Source organism: Haplochromis burtoni, unplaced genomic scaffold, assembly GCF_018398535.1.
Source record: "Haplochromis burtoni strain Fernald_Lab_line unplaced genomic scaffold, NCSU_Asbu1 Contig_63, whole genome shotgun sequence".
NCBI classification, from domain to species: Eukaryota; Metazoa; Chordata; class Actinopteri; order Cichliformes; family Cichlidae; genus Haplochromis; species Haplochromis burtoni.
In genome coordinates, this window is record NW_024582424.1 from 376,681 (window position 1) to 398,318 (window position 21,638).

The 21,638-nt window shown below is 39.8% G+C and overlaps 2 protein-coding genes across 12 annotated transcripts in view; both read left to right on the plus strand.

Moving 5' to 3' along the window:
• Positions 1-9,324, plus strand: part of kiaa0825 (KIAA0825 ortholog) — a 116,684-nt gene extending 107,360 nt beyond the window's left edge. For all 4 annotated transcript variants that reach the window (XM_042221259.1, XM_042221262.1, XM_042221261.1 and 1 more), the window contains one exon: positions 9,093-9,324. In XM_042221259.1, coding sequence (XP_042077193.1) covers positions 9,093-9,282 — 190 coding nt within the window. In that variant the 3' untranslated portion in view covers positions 9,283-9,324. The remainder of the gene's footprint in view (positions 1-9,092) is intronic.
• The window catches only part of fam172a (family with sequence similarity 172 member A), a 116,300-nt gene continuing 103,982 nt past the window's right edge, over positions 9,321-21,638 (plus strand). For 3 of the 8 annotated variants that reach the window (XM_042221271.1, XM_005922829.3, XM_042221270.1), the window contains exons 1-4: positions 12,958-13,322; positions 13,986-14,126; positions 15,747-15,848; positions 19,273-19,373. In XM_042221271.1, coding sequence (XP_042077205.1) covers positions 13,190-13,322; positions 13,986-14,126; positions 15,747-15,848; positions 19,273-19,373 — 477 coding nt within the window. In that variant the 5' untranslated portion in view covers positions 12,958-13,189. Of the gene's footprint in view, positions 9,697-10,567; positions 11,641-12,955; positions 13,323-13,985; positions 14,127-15,746; positions 15,849-19,272; positions 19,374-21,638 lie in introns of those variants that run through there. The other 5 variants (XM_042221267.1, XM_042221268.1, XM_014333728.2 and 2 more) reach the window with 5 other exon arrangements.

Consider the following 21,638-nt stretch of genomic DNA (forward strand, 5'->3'; position numbering starts at 1 on the left):
ACTGGGGTGAAATAACAACAGACAACATTTTCTTTTCTTTCCTCTGTAGACTGTTCAGTGGGGGCTTCAGTGTGACTGAGTGCTTGATTTCTGTGTTTGTGCCTGCGTGTGATGAGGGTAAAAACTACTGACTTTTTATCTGAATCATCTTCTGTTCATTAATTTATGGGTCATATTTTATGCATTTGGTGATGAGGTTTAACGGAGCAGACCCAAATCCAGACTCGTGACACTGAAGCAGATTGCGTGCTTTGATAATTACTCTCGAACGGAATCAAAGAGTGTGCAGATTTTGTTGTGACAGAGAAGTTTGGACTGGAGCACCAAAGGTTCAAGTGGACTGTAGAGAAAGACTGATGGTGTTTGTTGTGGTGGGCTGCATGGCAAAGCAGAGAATGGAGGACATTGTGATTCTTTGTATGCAACAGGTGCACTAAGACTGAAACGAATGAACTTGTTACATGATTTTCCAGGGGAATAGACACTGCTTTAAATACAATGTAACTATTAAGAACTTTAAAAGACAATAATCATGGAAAGCAGCTAAGAGGAGTCTGGAGCTGACATCTGCACAGGCATGTGCTAGAACTTTTGCATGGTGTTTTACCATTATCGTAATGCACATTTTCTTTTTGGATTTCTTTTTGACTGTTGTTGTTGTCACATTAGTTAAGTGTGCATTGATTTGTGTGTGCTGTGTGTTATCAAATGCCTATCTTTGTCTATCATCCTTCTACTTGTCATTTTTTTTTATCTCCCTGATCATGTTTACATCATGTCTCGCTTTGCCTCATTAAAGCAGACACATTTTTGATCCAAGAGACACATTGACACCATGGAGCTGTTAACAGGTACCTGCATATCTGTCACGCTGAATGGATGCCTCACTGACCTACCATATGACTTTGTCTCCCTTTGTTTCGGCAGTGACATGCAAGAGGATAGGATGTGGCCATGAGGTGTATGAGGCAGATATGCATAGGCTGTCTTTAATCCATTTACTCACAACTCTTAACAATGTGAAATTACGATCAAGTAAAAAGGGAGCGCTGTATTTGGAGTCAGTTTTCAGTTCATCGTTGAAATAATACCCCATGTGGTGGGAAGTTTGTGAAGCTGTGTCAGAAAGTCAGACACATGACATCGGCGAAAGGAGCCCAGGTGGTTGGCTTCCCTAATGAAGGGCCTTGCTGTAATGATTTACTGTGGCAAGTATGAGAGGACACACACACACACACACACAAAGGCATATACACACACACACACACAAAGGCATATACACACACACACACACACACAAAGGCATATACACATGCTCACACTTCTCAGTGTTACAACTTCCTCTGGGGTGCTGTTTAAGTGAAAGGTGCCAGCCTGCTCAGCCAAGCTCCTAACAAGAGCCAAACAGTTGGGAGACTAAGGAGGAAGAAAAGGAGTTAGAGGCAAGGTACTGTTAAAAAAAGGAAAAGGTGTGGGTCAGAATGGAAGATAAGAGGAGCAAAGAGCTGTCAACCTTCTGGGACACATGCAGAGCTCAGTGTCTGTGTGAAGCAGTCAGCTAGTGGTTGCACTGACCAGCAGACACTTGTGTAGACTTGGCTGGTGCTTGCTTATTTGCTGTTGTCCTTGCTGTATATAATAATGCATTTGCAAGGAGCAAGAATTCTAACTTGGACATCACTCTGCAGAACACAAACAAGGTCCCTCACCTTTTGTCTCCTGGAGCAAAATAGATCTTACCCACAGAGGCACAGTGAGCCTGTTTGAGGAAGGTACCAAACTGTACATTTAGACTAGCACTCACAGTCACAGTGTGGTGGACAAGCAGCCTAATGATGTCTGAAATACCAGAACAACTGCTATGATATGCTGTGATAATTGCTACCCTCCTGTCCGCAGTACAAATAACTGTGGAATCGGTAGGCAAACACATTAATATGGAAATGTCTACATTAATTTGGAGCATGGTCTAAATTATTCAGTAATTAAGCCACTGCAAATTTACTCAAACTTTCCCCTGGATAACTGGAGAGAACAGAGCTTGAAACTGCCATGCAGTGGGGATTTGAAATATGTGGTCACATGATGTATAGTCTTATTTCTCCAAATAATAAAGTGCTGTCTTGCAGGAACACAAAATAGGCCATTAAACACACACGCGGTGATGTATACACAACCCAAACCATAAGAATTATTTTACTAAACAAATATCGTTGGTCATTACTATACATTGTTCTTATAGCAAATACAGACGCCTCTGCCGCCACAATAATCGCCACCAGCACTGCACGTTTGAACTAAGTAACTTTCCTGTAATAGACACTTTTTTTTAATAACTCAGCAGCACGCAAAAGCAGTTTAAAAAACATTTTCTTAATCATTGAACTGATATTGGGGAAATATGGAGGCCGCTCTGTTCAATCTGTTCGTTGAGTGTGAAACTGGAGCAGTTAGTTCAGTCTAACACAAACACCGAACACAGTAGGCAGTAGCTACCCTGAGTTTGTGCAAAGATAACAAAATCTGCCTGGAAGCAGCTTGAAAACTCATTAATAATCATTTCATATCTAATTTGTTTAACACAGAACTTAGATTTAAAAATAGAAAATTGTTGGGAAGATTTGTGTGGCTCGTCCCCCGAGGGCGAGTGAGATTCACCCCGAGTTCTTTCGGGCTCTGGAAGTTTTAAGGCTGATCTGGTTGATACGGCTTTGCTTTTTACAAATGGTCCTGTTACCTTCATCAACTTCAAGCTCACTTTAGGTTTCCAGGTGAATCTGAAGAGGCGGGGATGAGAATTAGCACCTCCCAATCTTAGGCTGTGGTTCTCAACAAAGTTTGATTGCCAACTCTAGGTTGGGGAATAGTGGCTTCTTCAAGTGGTGGAGTTCAAGTAACTTGTAGATACAAGTGAAAGATATGAGCTCTGAAAGCTGTTTGGGTTGAACTCTAGAGATAGGGTCACCCAGGCCCAGGGCATTTTGGAGAGGTATTATGTCTCTTGACTGTGTAAAAACACATCAAGGTCTCAGCAGAAGAAGTGGAGGAGATGGTTAGTGAAGGAGATCTGCGCAACCATGGATGCATGTATGCAAGCAGAACTCGTCAGAAAATATCATAAAATAAAAGTACTTGATCTCTTCTGCTCTATATTTAGAAGCTTCAATTTGAGAAAAATACTTTTTTATGCTGATCTTATTTGTGTTTTGATTTGGAGCTGTAGACGATCGTGTGTTTGAAATGTCATATATGTGTGTTCCTGTATGTGTGTATCCATGCCCTTGAGTCTGGGTGTGTGTCTGTGCTTGTCATCTTGTGTGTGGATGAGGGCCTTCACAGATCTGCCCAAAGCCCTGTTGTCTGTGACCATCAAATGCAAGGTGTGTAGAGGGTGAAAGACACGGTTTGACATGCCGTGACTGGGTTTAACTACTGTTCATATAATCATACACGTATAAACACACACATTTAAAAATGTAAAAAAGTCTAAACATTAAAAAAAGAAAGTTATTCAAATTTGAGTCATTCTCTCTTTTACTTTTAAATGTCTGAACTCAAAATTGTCCTCACAAGGCTAGAAAGTACACTAACTAAATTAAGTTGAGTTTTGAGTTAGATGAGATTTACAGGCCATCTTCCAAAGTTTTATAATGTAAAGACTGTTTATATTTTTGGTCTGTATTATGTAGAGCGTCTGAAAAGTACAGTCTGCTATTTCGTGTTTACTTGGAAATGGATTCGTTTTGATATTTTTATTCTTTGGTATTTTTGTCCTTGTTGCATTAGTGAGCATCTTGTAGCTTTTGAATGGACATCACTTTGTATTGAGATGGATCTCAGGTAGGGTCTAATACTGAGTGGCATCACCGCACCATGCGGACATACTGTAGATCTGACACTAAGTTGATCTGACAATAGAATGGATCAGTGTAGTGGCTAGTAAGTCAGATGGTAGAGCATAATCCTTTCTGTCAAGTCTCTGTCTCGTCAATATTCAAATGCCGCCAGCTGTCCAATGGCTGTCAGTTACAATCTCCCTCTGGCTTATGGCCTAGCTAAGGCACATATCTAAATTGAATTGGATGTTTGCTTCTCAATGGAAATCGAGTCAAAGAAACGACCCCCCTGGCCTGTATTGTGAACTTGCCAGTTACACCCGCTGATCTAGTTTTCTTATGTACAACGTCCATTACCAACTACTAACATGTCTTTGTTGTTATACCTCTATGGCCTTGCTCTTAGTTTCCATACAGTGGCTGTTTGTCTTCTCTCAGGTTGTGTTTTTTTTTACTTTGTGTCCAGGAACAGTTTCATTGAATGTGATCTAAGGGAATAAAACACTCTAACACTTCTTGTCACCCCTTAGAAGTACTCTGTGTTCTCTTCCATAATGATGTGTTCCCATCCACTCTACTTCCCAAACACCATCACGCACTGCAGTGCTGTCTTTGGAGCTACAAAAATGAAACCAGGTTCAAGAGAATAACATGAGATGACATGGACTTTACTTGGCTGCACTGGATCCAAATAAGTCGCACATTCTGTTGTATACATCCTTATGTGCTGTACATTTCATCCACTGACCTCACCTCTACCCCTAACCTTTGAAAACCTCGCCTTAAGTTCTGACATCAACAAGAAGTAGCAACTTGAATTTCGAAATCCTGTTCTGGTCAGGTAGATAGAAAGGTTCATCCATCTTTGCTGACTTCACTTGGCAGACGATTCACTCGCAGCTGCCTGGGAGCTTGATTTTTAGTTCTTTCTCAGGTTTTGAAACATCATTATTTCTAATTTTTCAAGAGACATTAGCTGAAGCTGAGTCTTTTGTTGTGACTGCCAGAGTGTAGCTCATAACCTGACTACAAAGATCCAAAGAGAAGATATAACAGGTCAGCAGGATATTACAAGGATGGTACAAGTTTTCTGAAATGTTATGTTTACATATGCAAATCAGGTATTATCTATCTAACTTTGCACCCTGTCTGTTTTTTTAGAATAGAAATTAGAATATTAGATGAAAGTAGATTCAAAAGTCTTTTTCTGTTTTGTGGCTACATTAAAGGTTTTTACAGAGAGGATTTTGGATGTCTGTTTTTATCACTCCAGCATGCCAACAGCCAAAAAAAAGTCATTTTTTGCCATGTTTTTCACAATTAAACAATTCTATTAATGAGGCTTTGAATAATGTAGGAATAAACCCCTCAGAATACAGAAATAAATAAAAATAAAGAAACGGATATTTGTAAATTCTACTGGTTGTAGGGATTTGGGGTTCAGACGATGAGAGATTATAAAAAAAAAAAGAAGTATTTTTTTGACAAATAAAATTCACAAGTAACTAAAACAACAAACTAGATATTAGCATTAAAATGTGTAAGTTGGTTACTTACATTAAGAATTTTTTTTGGTATTGCAAATTTTCATATTTGTTATGCTTAAATGTACAAATTGGTTCTCGTCTCGATAAAGGTGCTCTAATTTCTATAAATTTATAAAATAATTACCTAAATGAGTCCTAAATTCTGCATAGTTTCTTTCCACTAGTCTGCACGAAACCAAAATCTCAACATTAACCAAGGCTTTAAAACAGAACGAAAAAATAAAAGTGGTGCTTGCCTCTGATTTCTTCCCTAAAATGAATGCAGAGTTCACAAGAATAAAAATAAAAGAGGGAGAGAAATGAAGGACATTAACCATAGCCTCTCTCCCCATGTCTTTGTGTCTCTCTCTTGTTCAGTGCCTCTCTTCCTACTTCTGACACATGTCGCCCTGGCATGCATGGAAAGGCCTGACCTTTGGAAAGTTTAGCACTTTAAATATTTAGGCTTGGGTTATGATGGATCCTCCAGGCCCTGCAGCAATGTGCAAAGCCTCTGATTAGGGCTGCTGTCAGAGTCATTTAGCTGAGTGTCTGGCTCTCGGTGGCGCTCTCTGTTTGACAGGCAAGCCTTTTAAACAAACAGAGGTCCCAGTGGCAAAGCAGACAGGGCACCCTGTGCAGCACAAACACCCAACGCTCTGAGAGAAACCACTCAGCCCACTGACAGCTGCAAAAGAAACCACTGCCCACTGTCTGTTGTGATCTTTAAGGCACGCTGTCTTTTTGCTCACTCACTTTCTTTCAAATAGTCTGTACTTGTAGCCCTGCCTCTATTATCCTGTTGCTGATCATTTCTTCTTCCTTGCTTTTTTCCCCTCCACTCTTTCCTCCACAGCGATATTTTTTTTCCTGACAGTTTACATCTGTTTTTTGTTATCCGCTCTAGAAGGCAGAGCCTTGCTGGAGTCGAACATCAAAGTTTCATCTGCGTTGTGTTTTGAGTAAGATTTATTAAGTTGATCGCCTGATGATCTCTGGGAAAGGCTTATGCTCTTAATTTGTTGAACATCACTACTCATTATCAGCTGAAATTTAGAATAGATGCTTTCTGTCTTGTGCCTGCATCATCCCGTGATTAGGACAGCTTACATCGATGTTCACATTGAAATATATCTGAGCCAGCCTTTTCATCTCACTCTGAGACAATCTCCCGTGGCATCAATCCTGTAAATATATGAGTCTTAATATGTGTGTCCTATTCTGTATTCAGAGGAAGAGCCAAGTCAGCAGCTCCAGTATTAATACATGAGAAATGAGCAGAGCCCATAAGAATTAAAGGGTAAGACTCCCCTTATTAAGATGTAAATTCCGGGGGAAAACTTGCCGAAATGAGGATACAGAGAAGTTACTGTCAACTTTAGCCTACTTATGCATTTCTAAGAGGAATTGTTGTGTTGTAGTTGAAATTAGATACACACAGCAAAGCACCTTGTGCAGTTTTTTTCACTCATTTTCAGCACAAGATCAACCCGCCTCAACTAATATCCAACCAATACTTTATGGAACAATTTACACTTTTGGCAACATTATCTAGTGACAGTTTACATGGCAACTAACACGGTAATGCCGTGCGTGTGTGTTTATGTGCATGCGGGTGTACGTGTGTTTTTCTTTCTTTTTTTTATACCTCTCTCTACCTCTGCTTCTCTCTCATTTCAAATTTGCACTTAACACCTTGCTGGGGAAAGGCTTCTCATTCATCAACAGTGTTTGTCCCAGTGACAAGCAGGGCGCCTCCTGCATATCAATATCAGCTAAGACAATGCTGAGCCTGTAACCTTCAGCTAAATGTCATTCTGCTTAATCCTATTTGAAAATTAAACATTGAAAAACCTTTAGCGTACCTTCCTGTCTTCCTTCCTCCCTCGCTCCCTCCTTTATTGGCTGCCATTCCTCCAGCTTTCCGTTTCCCCCCTCTCACTCCCGTGCTGCTTTTGTTTTGCACACTATGTGACATTTGCATTGTTTTGTTTGTGCGTTTGTATCTTATGAACGTTATTCGGTGGAGCTGATTTTAATTTGATGTCAGCGAAAAAAAAAAAAAAATGCAGGGATAACTTACCCATTTGTTCTGTTTTCATATACGTTCCACTAGCCCTGCGAAGGCTGCAAAGAGAGATTGAGGGAAAAATTACATGGGAACAGAGGAATCCGTGACCAAAGTTGTACATGGAGGGACTACGCCGCTGTTGAGCGGAAATGTTTCTGCCAAAGCATATTTGCATAAACAGATCGTCTCCTTACAGACGGTAAATATTACGCTGACAGCGGCTGCAGCGTCTGAATTGTCCAGTCTGTACAACAGAGTCTGAAGCTTCATCAAAGTGCACCCAGAGACTCATCTTTTGCTGTCTATGTAATGAACATAGTATGTTTTACCCCCTCTTCTTCTTCACACGCATGCGCAGAGCACAGCTTTATATAGCATATGATATAGTACACGTTTGATGATATCGTGAGAAATCGAAAAGACGGGAAGGATGAAAGGAGACTCTGAGATTGCAATGAAAATGCAATCATTTGCAGTTAGACAGATATTCTTGTTTGGATGGAGTGTGATGCGGCAGCTCAAAGGCAGCCCTTCAGCCAGCTCTCCATATGGATTTGATTGACCACAGTCACTCGTCAAGGGATTCAATTGAAATACTGCGAGTGAATTACAAAGTGACTGCCCTTGATGTCTTCATATTGAAGCGCTCCACTCTGTAGCTTGAAGAATTATAAAAATGCAATGAGGAGACATACTGTATAAGCAATAAAACAAAATCGAGAATAAACATGATACATCAAATCTCTCCCGCTAAAAATTAGTCACCCAAACAAGGAAGGTTTGGCAGATGTAATGCTAGCGCTTAGCCACAGTAAGAATCCAACTGACAGAAAGGGAATATATATGTATACTTGAGTATTTCTTACAGTGTCCTCTGAGTTTTCATTCTCTTTGTGTGGATACCCAAGAGTGTATGTTTACACGAGTGCAAAAGTGTATGTCTAACAGCGTGTCACAGTAGCAGAAACTGCCGTGATACAGACCCACACAGCATGAAAAAAGAATGAGAAGAAGGCTCCCATGTGAGAAGCTAAAGCATGAAAGTGTGGTTTGTAGATCCTCGGTGGTGTGCAGCATGCACGCGAAATCAGCCGATTTGCAGGCATTGTCCAGACTTGCATAAAAATAAACAATTCAACAAACACTTGTTGAAAAGATGCTGAAGATGACTTTGTCAGATGTCTACACAAAGGTTGTTGGAAACTCCATAGACGACCAACAGATTTGAAGCCATCAGACCTCATTCAGCAAAGTAAAACGATTCTCATGGAAAGCAATATTTGCATGCAGATATATGTAAATCATGTAAACATTTTTACAAATATAAGAAGAAAAAATCTAAACTTTAGCATTTCAAGCAAGCTTAACATCAGCTTAACATTTGTATCTCTAAATTGCTCAGTAGGTAAACCTAAATCGATCAATTGTTTATATTGGGTTGAATTCAAGCCTTTGTTACAGCCCCAAAACACATTTTTCTCATTTTTCAATTTAGACTCAAAAGGGTGTTTAGTTTTGTTTTTTAAAGGCCAGCAGGTTGAGCTCAGAAAACAGTGTTCATGGTCCTCGGAGAGCACATTCAGCAGGTTTTAATGTTTGTTTGTTTTAACTTTGACAAGTATTAAAATGGCTGATGTTGTGCGCTTTGGTGCTCTTCAGGTGGGAGATGCAGGAGGGTGCACAGCTGGAAGATGGAGAGAAAGCGATGGTGGAGGAACTTGAGAAAGCTTTTTTGGGTTGCTGCTGCACCCCAGGACCACAGAACCCCCCTGAAGCTGATGAGACACCCGGAAAGCAGGCCCAGGGGAAAACACAACCATCTGCATCTGATGAAGGTTCTACCCCGTAACAGCCCACGCCGATGGATTTTTATTATTGTTTTTTTTTTTTATCACGTTGTAAAATATTTTTCTTGTAATATGCACTTGGAGCTCTCAAGGTATTACAGTGTGTATATATGTGGGGATGTGTGTTTGCACATTTGTAGGTGTAATTGGGTTTGCACATGTACTGAATTCTGCAAATTTGCATATGTGTGTGCATGAGAAAATGAGAGAGAGAGAGGGAGAGGGCAAGAAACAAAAAAGTGTGTGAGAGATGGTGCCTCCCTCTTTATACACATACCTCAGACAAACTCTCTGTGCTTTTCTGTGCTGCATCAGATGCATTTCATCTTTTTAGAGCACGCCGACAGAAATCAGTTCTGGGGAAATGGAGAGCCTGGATTTGTTTGCCTGGGACAAGATGGGACTGTGTGATCATTGTAGGTAGTTGAAGATTTTTTTTTTCCTTCCTTTTTTTTGAGACAGTGAGTGTAAAGACACTGATGTCAGCATACTTTCTCCTGGTTCCTGAAAGAAAACATCAATTTATTATGGTTGGGAAGCGAGATGAAGTATGTTTTGATAACAATGTGTCCTCCAAATCTGTCTGTCTATGAAATATCTGTCAGTATTTTCCCCATAAACTGCGTAACACAATTGTTCACTGTTTTTTTTCCCATATATGTCCATATTTTGTTACTTATGAGATGGAGACTGATTTTTTTAGAATTAAAAATGAAAACAAAGGCATAATCCTACCTCACCTGTGAATATTCTCCTTCTTTACATACAACCTGTATATAATATGTGATCTCTTTGAATCAGTGATTTATAATCTTTGTGATTATGATATTAGTATTATGTTTTGGAGTAGATATGTGTCCCCAATTATACCTGATGTTCAAAAAAAGAGATTTATCAACTCAAATTCTGTTCTTTTTATCTATAAGAGTGCAATTTCAGCTCACAAAGACTGCTACACACCCCAGTGTCTTTGAAACAGGAGGAAACCATTTCCTGTTGCAAAAAAACATGTTTCTTTTTACCCTTAACTAGATTATTGATGCAAATGTAGCAGGGTTACAATCATCAAACCACTTAGAGAATACAAAAGACAACAAAATCTTCATCAATCTATTTCTGCTTTTGTCACACACAAAAAAGGGCTAAACAAGAAGAAAACAACATTCTTCTTTCCTTTTTTTTTAATTTACTGTATTTAATGCACCAACAAAACAGTTTTATTATTGTTTTGCAGAAAAAATAATATATATTTAGCTAGCCAAATACATATTTTTTTTGATAACTGCTTTCTGCTCTCTGTTTTTCGAGCGCCTGTTCACTTATTAAATATGTATTTCCACTAGATTCAAGTGATAGACTCAGAAGACAAGTCTCAATGAAAGTGACAGTTAATTCACAACAAAGTATTATGAAAAAACAAAACAAAACATGTTTTATAATGCATATTTAGTTGGGGATTACCACACCTACATAATCCTTTTAGAATCCCTGATGTCTTGATTGCATGTGTAGAAAGAATGAGCCGTTGCAGCATTTTTAGTTTTGAATTGATTACTCTCAGTCTCGTGCATTTTCCACTGTAAATGCTCACCGTAGAATCTTTGTTTGCATGCTCATCCGTGTTTTCATCAACATGTGGTGAGCAACATGAAGAATATCTTTGAGCTAGAGCCGTACTATATATGTTTGTTCCTTATGTCAACTCCCAGCTCCTCTTTGGCTTTCAATTTCTAAACTGATGATGCATTTGTTAGACATTTCCGTCCCTCATGCCCATACGTGTGGTCCACTGCAAGCACAGACTGTCCATCTCCCTTGTCCTGTCACACTGAGTGATTATCCGTGCCACTTTTAGTTGTTATTTAGATCTCTCTGCGGTACTGCCATTGCTCTACTTGAGAAAAAAGATGAACTGCGACTCCCCAGAGAGACTGTTTCAATTCAAAGCCAATAAAAAGTAGGACACCAGTAGGACATCTGCAGCAAAAAGTGTGAAGTAAAGCTGCAGGCACCTGATTCAGGTGAGCAGTATGTGGCAGATATAGTAGTTTTTTAGTAAATCACCTGTGACATAGTATCAGTATCAGTCTGGCAAGTCTAGTTTCAATCAAGTTACCCTCCTTTCCCTTTGGATATACTGTAACAGGCTCTAAACAATGTCACTTTCTCATGTTTTGTAAGAACAGTCCTGTGTCCGAGTGCACCAAGGAGTCAGACTAAACTAGAAAAATGCTTGAGAACTGCCAGTCCATTTGATATTACACATTTCCAACAGCTTTTTCCTACAGGACACCGATGCCTATGGGTACGAGGTGAAGAATCAAAAAAGGGTTACTTCATTATGTTAAACAGGACAAAAGGTAAGATGTAACACATTAGCAAAACAATTGTGTCATTCTGAGAGCTGCTGACCACTGCTGCCCTGAGCCTTTATTGTTATTATTATTATTATTATTAGTAGTAGTAGTAGTAGTAGTAGTAATATTTTATTTTATTCTTTTTACTTTTTGTTGTTAAAATGTTTCTAATCACACTTTACATCAATTTTAAGTAAAGTAAAGGTTAAGTTATCCTCATACAATGGTCCAACATTCACCATAAACTAACATCTCTTAGAGTATTATCCTCCTGCTTCTATAATTATATACACTACTGTGCAAAAGTCTTGAGCTACTTGATTGTTTGTTTTTTATTGAAAAAAAATCTTCCTCCAGATTTAACAATGAATATCTTCTTATGGACTCAAAGAAGTTTTGCTGAAAAACTGAATATGGAACAAGCAAAGCTTAATACTAAACAATATATATATAATCGGTATATAACAGTTGGCCAGCTCTAATAATAATTTTGTATGGCTTTGCGGGCCAAATTAAATTAGGCTGCGGGCCAAATTTGGCAAAAAATGTCCATAGAACTTTGAAAATCCTTTTCCTGTTGCTCAAGACCACTTAATACCACAAACAAATAAGTGAGAATCTGTTCCTTGGAGCAAAATATATAGAAACGAGATGTGACTCAGAACGTTTGCACAGGACTATATGGTAACAGACCTGAATGTGTTTAAAATTGAATAAAGAATGCATTTTATGTACCCCAAAGACACAAAAGCACACATTCAGTCAGCCCGTTAGTTTATGCAGAGTTTTGAGGACAAACTTGTAGGCATCACACAATACCATCAGGGAGGTGTTGACTGGTCCACAGGTATCCTCTCTCTTTTTTCAGTAAGACTGCAGCAGACGCTATGGCCCACACAGAGTTACTGTGTACACAGATACAAATACTTAACAGGTAGCACGACCACTACATCATGACTTGACTATTGCTTGTTTATCTGCATACAGATCCTTATATGACTTTACTGATGAATATGCTTTTAATAATAATGGATTGCATTTATATAGCGCTTTTGGAGAACCTCAAAGCGCTTAACAATTCCACTATTCATTCATTCTCACATTCACACACTGGTGGAGGCAAGCTACAGTTGTAGCCACAGCTGCCCTGGGGCAGACTGACAGAAGCGAGGTTGCCATATCGCGCCGTCGGCCCCTCTGACCATCACCAGTAGGCAGTAGGTGAAGTGTCTTGCCCAAGGACAAAACGACCGAGACTGTCCGAGCCAGGGCTTGAACCGGCAACCTTCCGATTACAAGACGAGCGGCCAACTCTTGAGCCACGATCGCCACACTGTTATGGGAATAGTGTATTATATTTTTGTACTATTGGATATTTTGCGAACTATAGTTGATTTATTAAATATAAATCAACACAGGGTTGCATATTTGCTCGATCAACTATGCTCCTATCACCGAGCAATACAGAGTTAGGATCAGAGAACTGATGGCAATCACACGCCAGAGAACATCTGTACAAGTTCCTGCAGCTGCTGTGCTACTGTCTCTTTAAATGGATCTTCCAGTCCGTTGCCCCGGTAACCCGGAAGCCTCACGCGCTCCATGCAGCATTGCCGAGAGTCCTTCCTGTTTTACAAAATTACAAGGAAGCAGCAACAACTGGATAGTCGCATACCCTGCTAATGGTGCGTGAGTCGAAATGAAAGTATGCATGCATCCGCTGTAAATAGCGGTTCCCTGCTCGATCCTCTCTGCTTCGTTTGGTTAAAATAAACGTCTAATAAAAACACGAATATCCTGCTGTACCCGCTCGCAGTGGTCCATCTAGGGGGCTGGCTCTTTTTCAGGGGATTTCTTTCTCACAGAGCATAAACAGATGTTTTCTGTTGTGGAGAAAATGACGGAGGAGTCAGAGAGAGTTATACGTGTGAAAATGAATGCCGCTTTTGTAGTAACTTCAGCGCAGTTTTAAAGGAAGAAGAATTTCTCTGTGTTTGCATATTTAACTCAGCTGTTGCACGTGTGCTAAGTGGGCAACACGACTTCCTCCATGTTTTATGGTATTATGGCTGACAGATAGCTGCAGTGTTGTGTTATTATAGAGTAACTAATCACTAATTCATTCTCTTTAAGAAACTGGGAGATTGTTGTGTTTACAGGAGAGCAGGACGGAGCAGTAACATCCCGAATGTTATGGCCTGCTGCAACCTTATAGGTGCAGCATGCTGTGACCCAATTGCTATTGTGGTCTTACAGAGGGCTGATACTGAGAAATATTTTTATATATGGTACTAACTCAACTCATGCCCAATTCTTGGTTTTATTCTTTTTATTGCGTCACTTGACAGGATTCACCTCAGTGATCACTGGGAGGAAAGGACCCATGCTCTCTCATTTTTGTGCTGCAACACCAGCCCTGTTCATATTGTGGATCATCATGGCCCAGGTTGCTGGCCAGGAAGATAGAGAGAAAACTACTGCACTCAAAGGTGAATTATTATTAATAATGATAACACTAATAAAGAATCATTTAAGGAGAATTAGTAAAACAGAGGGAAACAGGCTTTACTTTTCTGAACCAAATTAAGGTCTTTTTCTTCTATTTTGACCTAACGGCAGGCACACCATCATTTCAGACTCAATACCACACACATCAATAAGATTATGAGCTGTAATAAAATGTCTTTAAAAAAAATATATATATATATATAATTAAATTATATATATATAATTCTTAATTAAAAAAGAACAAATAAAAAGCTTTCTTAAATGATGGGAAATAGTTTAAAAGCGTGGTTTAAAACAGTGGTTCTTTAAATGTAAGAAAGAGAGCCACTGCATTTAGGATGAGAACAGCTAGGGAGAAATATACAACTTAACATGCTATATTCTTTCTTTAGGGAAAATTAAAAACTTGCTGATGCTGTTATGCTGACCTTTACTGACTGACTCCATTTACTAAAAGTGATTAATTTTAGTAAATGAACCAAAACTATGAAAGTATGAATCAACTATAAAAATATATTCAAACTATAAAAATATGAATTGACTTGAAAGGACCAAAAGGTTTGGGCATCTGATTAGGATGCCTCCTGGACAGCTCCTACGTGAGTTATACCCTACTGGGAGGAGGCCCAGGAGAAGTCCCCCAGGATGAGGTGGAGGAGGTGGCTGGGGTGAGGGAAGTCTGGGCTTCTCTGCTCAGACTGCTGCCCCCACGACCTGAACCTGGATAAGCATCAGAAAATGGATGGATGGTTGGATGGCTCAACCTTGATTAATTTTATTGTTCAAGATTAATAAAAATCATGGTGTGTTCGGTGTGAACCTTTACCTTGCCAGTCATGCCAGAAGTAGTTTGAGAGCCCTTAAAGTGTAACAGTGACTGATCACCTTTATACTATGATGAAACCTTTTTATTCTGACTGGAGCCACCCTTCTCAGGGGTCAGGGGGTCACTTAATGGTTTTATAAAACTGCTGTGTAATGACACAGTGGTTCTTTGTTCAGTGTGCATGCATGGCCCCTTCTCCCTGGGTTGGTCATTCTAAATTGACCATACATTTGGCCTAGAGTGTCTTAACTCTATGTTAGTCCTCTTAGCAATTGTCCAGAGTGTACCCTGCTTCTTGCGACAGTTGGGATAGGCTCTGGTCCAACCATGATTTTGAACTGGATAAGTGGAAGAAAATTGCTGGATGGTTATACATCACCCCAGTAGACTGCTGAATAACCACATGTCAGTTTTACACCTTACCAAGACATTTTATGGTATCTCTCTGTTAGGATATGTTAAACATTTGTCTCTTGAACTTAAAACTATACTTAATGTATATATTGCATGTATTGTATGTGAATGCTCTCTTTTCTACCCACTATACATCTTAATGATGATTTAAGAAGACCTTTTAGTTTAAACACGCATCTGTTGCTTCGTCATATGGGGATAATGAAAGTAAAATGTACATAGTGATTTCATCATTGTGGGAGAGAAACGGAGATTACAAAATGAATGTGTGGATTTTGTATAATGCAGATAAGTGGAAAAAACGGATGGATGGATGGAGTTTGTGTCATTGAAATAAAATCATTTGCTTTTTTTTCCACAGATTTGCTGTCAAGAATAGACTTGGATGAACTGATGAAGAAAGATGAACCTCCTTTCACTTTCCCCAAAACCTTGGAGGAGTTTGAGTATGCCTTTAATGAATGTGAGTGCATAGATTTACTTTTTAGAACAAAAGCCAAAAGTGTCATGATGAGCTCCACGGTTTGACCAGTTACACAAAGCCTGCTGCCGTAACAAAAAACACCAAATCCCATGACATCTAGAGATGTCAAAGATGACAAAGATTAGATGAGTTATGCTATTTTTTCTAGTCTACTCGTAGCCTTCTTTGCTGACACGTGCACAGTTCTGTAGTGTCATAGCGTCATGGATGAATCTGCATGGTCACAACAAATTGAATGGCACACTGACTTTCACACAGATCCCGATAAGAAAATTTAGATCACTCAAACCCAAGGGAGAGAGATACAGAAAGTTTCTCATTGCCATAAGTAACACTGCAGACAGCATAGACATAATTCTTTAACGGAGGTGAATGTGTTACATTTTATCTGGATTGAGGAAAAAACTCTGTAAGGTCTGGAAGTAAATTCCAGGGAAATATACAAGGCTCTGTCTTTCACGTGTCAGCTGTAGTGGTTTCCAATGACGCCTTAAAATAAAGCAATGTGTGCTTGTAACTTTTTGTTGCAAACTGATGAAATCCACCAGTAAGCAAATTTTGTAAAAGTCAGGTCAGATTTGTGTTAAAAAAAAAAGAAGGTAATACTTTTTTCTGCCTTGATTTACTTCTTTTGTCGTCTTGTGATCCGTGAGATTAAACCTTAGAGTGCTAGATGGGTCATGGTCTTCAGGTTGGGGAACTGGAATCATTACCGTTCGCTTTTGTGTTATGTCAGCATTTTATATTTAATGACAATGTCTCTTTGAGCAAGTAAAGGTGTATGTCATTCAACATTAGAGTAAGGAGCAGAGCTGAAGCCAAAGTGGTGTGGGTGTAAATGATATGAAAGTCTCTTTAGGATTCTCTTGGCTTGCTTTAATCAAACCAGGTGGAGAAAAGGGGAAGAGCTGGAAAGGTAGTAGTGCTCGGGATTTTGGCTTAGTATTCCTTTGTAGCCTTTTCCTCTCTCTCTCTCTCACCCTCTTTCTGTTCTCTGTCAGTGTCTCTACTGGCTGTCTGTCTGGCTGAGTGGGGGACATGTTGTGTACTCTACGGCCCGTCAGTAACCTACTCAGCCTTGCCCTCTGCCTGACGGAGCATTTGCATAACCTCGCTGTGCCTAAGAACAGAGACATGGAGACTTAGCCCCCACCGGCTATTATGCCAACACCCGCCAACCACTCTACCCCACCCGCAAGTCCCAGCTCAGTCTACCATGGAGGCAGAAACACATTCAGAGACTCTCCATCTCCTCTTCCTCCTCCTTCTGTCTCCTTTCATCCCTTTTTATATCCCTTCTTCTGTATTTCTCTATTTTCACATCCTGTGTAAAATCTCCAGCTGAAGAAGAGCTTGCTCTCTCTCTCACACACACACAGACACACACACACTGCGCAGCCCTACCAATCTGTATGTCTTGTCAGTTTCTACTCAGGCCTGTTTTTGAAGGATAGCATTTCTATTAAAGCCATGGTGGCCCTCAGGCAATGTCTCTAGTATGTCGACACACAGTCGCTCTGGCTTGCAGGCATTTATATAGCTGCTCTCGGGCTACTTTAGCCAGAGACAGGTGGAACAAAAATGTTAATTTGACCATGTAATGATGTGAATACAGAAGAGGCTGTGTACAATAGTTTGCAGGTATCTTAATCACTGAAGATGATGGCTTCATCTTGCTAGCCCTGCGGTTTTCCATTACTGGAAATCCAAGGTTATGTACACCTAATTAAGCGGCCAAATTGAGAACAGAATGCTAATTATGACAGAAAAAGAGGAGAAAAGTTGAGAAAATGTTATTCCTTTGAGAGGATGTGATGTGGGAGACGGTGGAGCTGATCACCCCCAGCCCATGCATGCACACACACAGACACACACGCACCTACACAGACACACACACACACCTTTGCTACTGTAGGATTTCATTATAGCTCCTCTTTTAGGAAGTAGTGTTTAGATCCTCACCCCTCCACGAATGCATAATTGATTTTTTTTTTTCAAAGTACTTTTTGTGCACACTGCTTTATCCTAACTTCTTGTGTACCTCTCAGGCACAAATCTATTTTTTAATGCAAAGCGACACCGAACCTGCATTCAGGATTACAGGTTGTCTAACAAGTAACTATGAAAGCGAATGTTGTTATATACAGTGAGCTAGCAATGTACGATTTATCACATTGATAGAGGTGTGGTGGCAATTTAGAAGGAAATGAAAAAAATGCGCATTCTTTTATCTTGCAAAGATTTATTTATTTATATCTTAGATGGTTTTTACGTTTTGCAATAATTGAGAAAATATGAGAGCCCCCTGGCTATTTGGGTTAAGTATGTGTACTTTTTGTGGCTTAGCTCTTACAATTTTTGTAGTCATAAAGGTCAAAATTAAATTTAACACTGTTTAGTGTTTTATTGTGTTGTAGTGTCAACTGGAGGATCGATGGGCTCATTGCTAAGGTAGGGGTTCCACAGCCACATGAGGGTAATTGCTGAAAAAAGTAGATCCATTTCTGAACACTGTTTTTGTATCTTAGGACTGTTTTGCATTAAATACATCTTGAATATACTAAAAGCTCCCCTCGTTTCCTTGAATTATAATAAATCACTTAAGCATCGTTCCAAAGACTTTTCGTTTTCTCTGTCAATTCTTTTGTGTAGTAATGGCGGTGTGGCTTACTTGTAGCAATTTACGGCAGCGCAGATACTTAAGTGACACCTACTGTATTCCCACACCTGGTCCTCCTGGCTGGAGCTTCTGATCTGTGTGGGTTTTTGTGTGTGTGTAAGCTCTACTGCTTAGGGTGATTGGCTGATGCCCAGACAACATCCTCAAAGGAACTACGAGGAGCAGTTGTCGTTGTGCCTAATGCTTGCCAGCCGAACTTTCTCCCTTCATGCTCACACGCATACACAAAACATACTGAGAACCTTTCCCACACCCACTTTAGTCTTTGCTCTTGGAGATTTCAGGTGGAAAAGGCAGGGACAGAACTGTGGCCTGTCGCCAGAGTGAGCACTGAAGGAGAGGGAGAGGGAGATGGGCACTGTTAAAGAGGAAGGGGAGAGGCTTTTTAGATGAGTGAAGAGACAGAGAGAGGGAAAGAGAATTTTTACCATACCAGCTGTCCAGCTCTGGCCTGCCAGACAACCCAGAAGGCTGTTGGAGTCGTGACTGGAAGAATGCTGCTGCATCCATGGGCCTTGTACCTGCCAGATGGGGGGGGGGGGGATAAAAAAATAAGCAGTAAAAAAAGTCAAGTTTAGTTTGGCAGGCAGATGTACGTTTTGATGTGCCATCAAGAGCAGGGATTCGCCTACTTTACTTGCACGCTGTAATAGAAATAATAGAAAGGTATTGTTTATTATTATTACACGTCTCTTTTTGTCCCATTACATTTTTTTCCAACAGATGGCCAGCTCCGCCATATAAAAACGGGTGAAACCTTTGTGTTCAATGCCAGGGAGGATCTCCACCGCTGGAACCAGAAACGCTATGAAGCTCTTGGAGAGGTAACACACTGCTTTTTCTGCTGGCCTGCCAGTTCATAGTATGCTTTATTATACTTCAGTTGGGCCATATTGATCAAGTTTGGCTTCAGCTGCTGAGCTTATTAGGATTATCTGTCTGAGAAGATGTTGCACTGGTTGTTGTCTGTTTGGACAGCAAATAGGCTCAGACTGACACACAAAGCTATAGGCAACTAAAATACAGAATGTATTCTAAGCACTTCTTTAAGTAAGCACTTTGAACTTGCTCTACAAAGACAGGCGATAGAATCTACAGCCGCTGAGTATAGTAAGTTTTTTGTTCACTTTACATTAAAAACATACACAGGGTGTATCAAAAAGCATAATCTAATTTTTAAAAAAGCTCATTTTATTAGCCATAAAAGCTTGTGGTAAATTTAAAAATTCTTTCTGAATATAAAGTTTTACATGTAAAACTTGTAGTGTTCAGAAGTGCTCAATGTGCCCCCCTCCAGACACATGGCACAGGTCCATATAATAGTCAAACCCGTCCCATACGTTTGTGAGGATTTCTAGAGTCCCTGCTGTTGGGATCCCACCTATCTGCAAACATGTGAAATTTACAAGTCCCCTGTTTTGATCTCCACCGGTAAACAGCTGTGCAATTAAAGCACTTTGAAATCGGGAAATTCTTTTTGATATACTCTCTGTATTAACAATGAATCTTAGCCTTTTTAAACCAACGCTAATGTTATCTCGTTTAAGCTAAAACAAAAATCTCACAATAGCATACTTTCACAACTTTCAGTCTGAAGCTGTTTTTTGTGGCTAATTTTGGTATTTGTAGGGATTGTTGGCGTTGTGACATCACTACTTTAGGGAAATAATACTTTTAAGTTCAGTTTTTGTTGCTCAGTTAACGTTGGAGCTTGTTTTTCTAGCATTACGTAGTGAGGGACTCACATCATGATGTAAGCTTTCTGCCAAACCTAAAGCTGAACTTTGAGAAGCAACTTGAAAAAGGTATAGGTAGTCTCATTTTCTTCAGCTGATAATCATCCTCTGACCTGAAAACATTATGCTTTGGTCCCTTTTAGGATATTGCTTTACACTACTCGCTGTAAAAACAAAGTTATTTGGTTCGAAACATGGAAGTCTGGCACCCTGTAGATTCACACTCCTTTTACTGCTTTTCATGATCTTGTACAAATGAATTCATATTTTTATTATATTTCTCAGCATGACTAAAGACTTGTCTTTAAGTTGAATCAATTGTATTTATTTTTAAGAATCTTGATTTTATAACTGTGATGAAGCCTTTGTGATGATATTTTTTTTCATTTTCTCTGATCATTGCACGGTTTCACCTTGGAGTGAATTTGCTGGTGTATCGACTCCTGGAAAGATTGTGGTATTGTGTTAACAGACATCCGAATGCTCCACACCAGCAAACTGGCCACACTTCTCCATTTAAAGACGTGGTCACACTTCCTGATAATCAGTTCATCAAGTGCATTTGATTTGTGGCACCTGGCTCCTACTTACCCTCTTAATTGGGGTGGCTGTGGCTCAGGAGGTAGAGCAGGTCCTCTTCTAATTGGAAGGTTGGTAGGTTCGATCCCTAGCTGCTCCAGTCTACATGCCAGAGTGTCCTTGGGCAAGATACTGAATGCCGAGTTGTGCCCAATGGATTCAGAGTATAAATGTATACAAATAGATAGGAGTGGGTAGTGTTAAATACTGCTTGTGTGAATGTGTATGTAAATATGTGGTGTGTTGGATAAGCAGAGTGTACTTCGTTTTTCACCAACCTCCATAGTGTCGTATGAAAACTTTCTTTTTCATATGACTGCGTATAAATGTTAAGTGGTCATTAAAAATGCTCTCAAGTATGATTTGTTACACAGACCTTCCAAACAACACTGTGTATATCTGTGCAAGTAGATCACAGCCTCTCACTCAACTGCGTAGCCACAGAGAGCAGTTTGTTTATGGTGGGAGAGGAGACTTTACACTCATCTGTAGGTTTCGGTGACTGTTTGTCCAAAAAGTCACTAGATGTGTCACTAGGTACTTAAAGGCACCTTTTGTAAAATCTCACCACTAGATGTGAGCAGATTGCAGTCAGCTGAATTCTGTTTTCTCACCCCTCCCAATTCAAAATACAAAATACATCTGTACTAAGTGTAGACTGTCAGTCTGCTGTTTATCTCAGCTGTCATTACGTGTCCACGTCTATTTACTTCGGGGGAAGCTATAAAACTTTGTGAATGGAGCTCGATACAAGTTGACGAGTCAGTAAAGTTC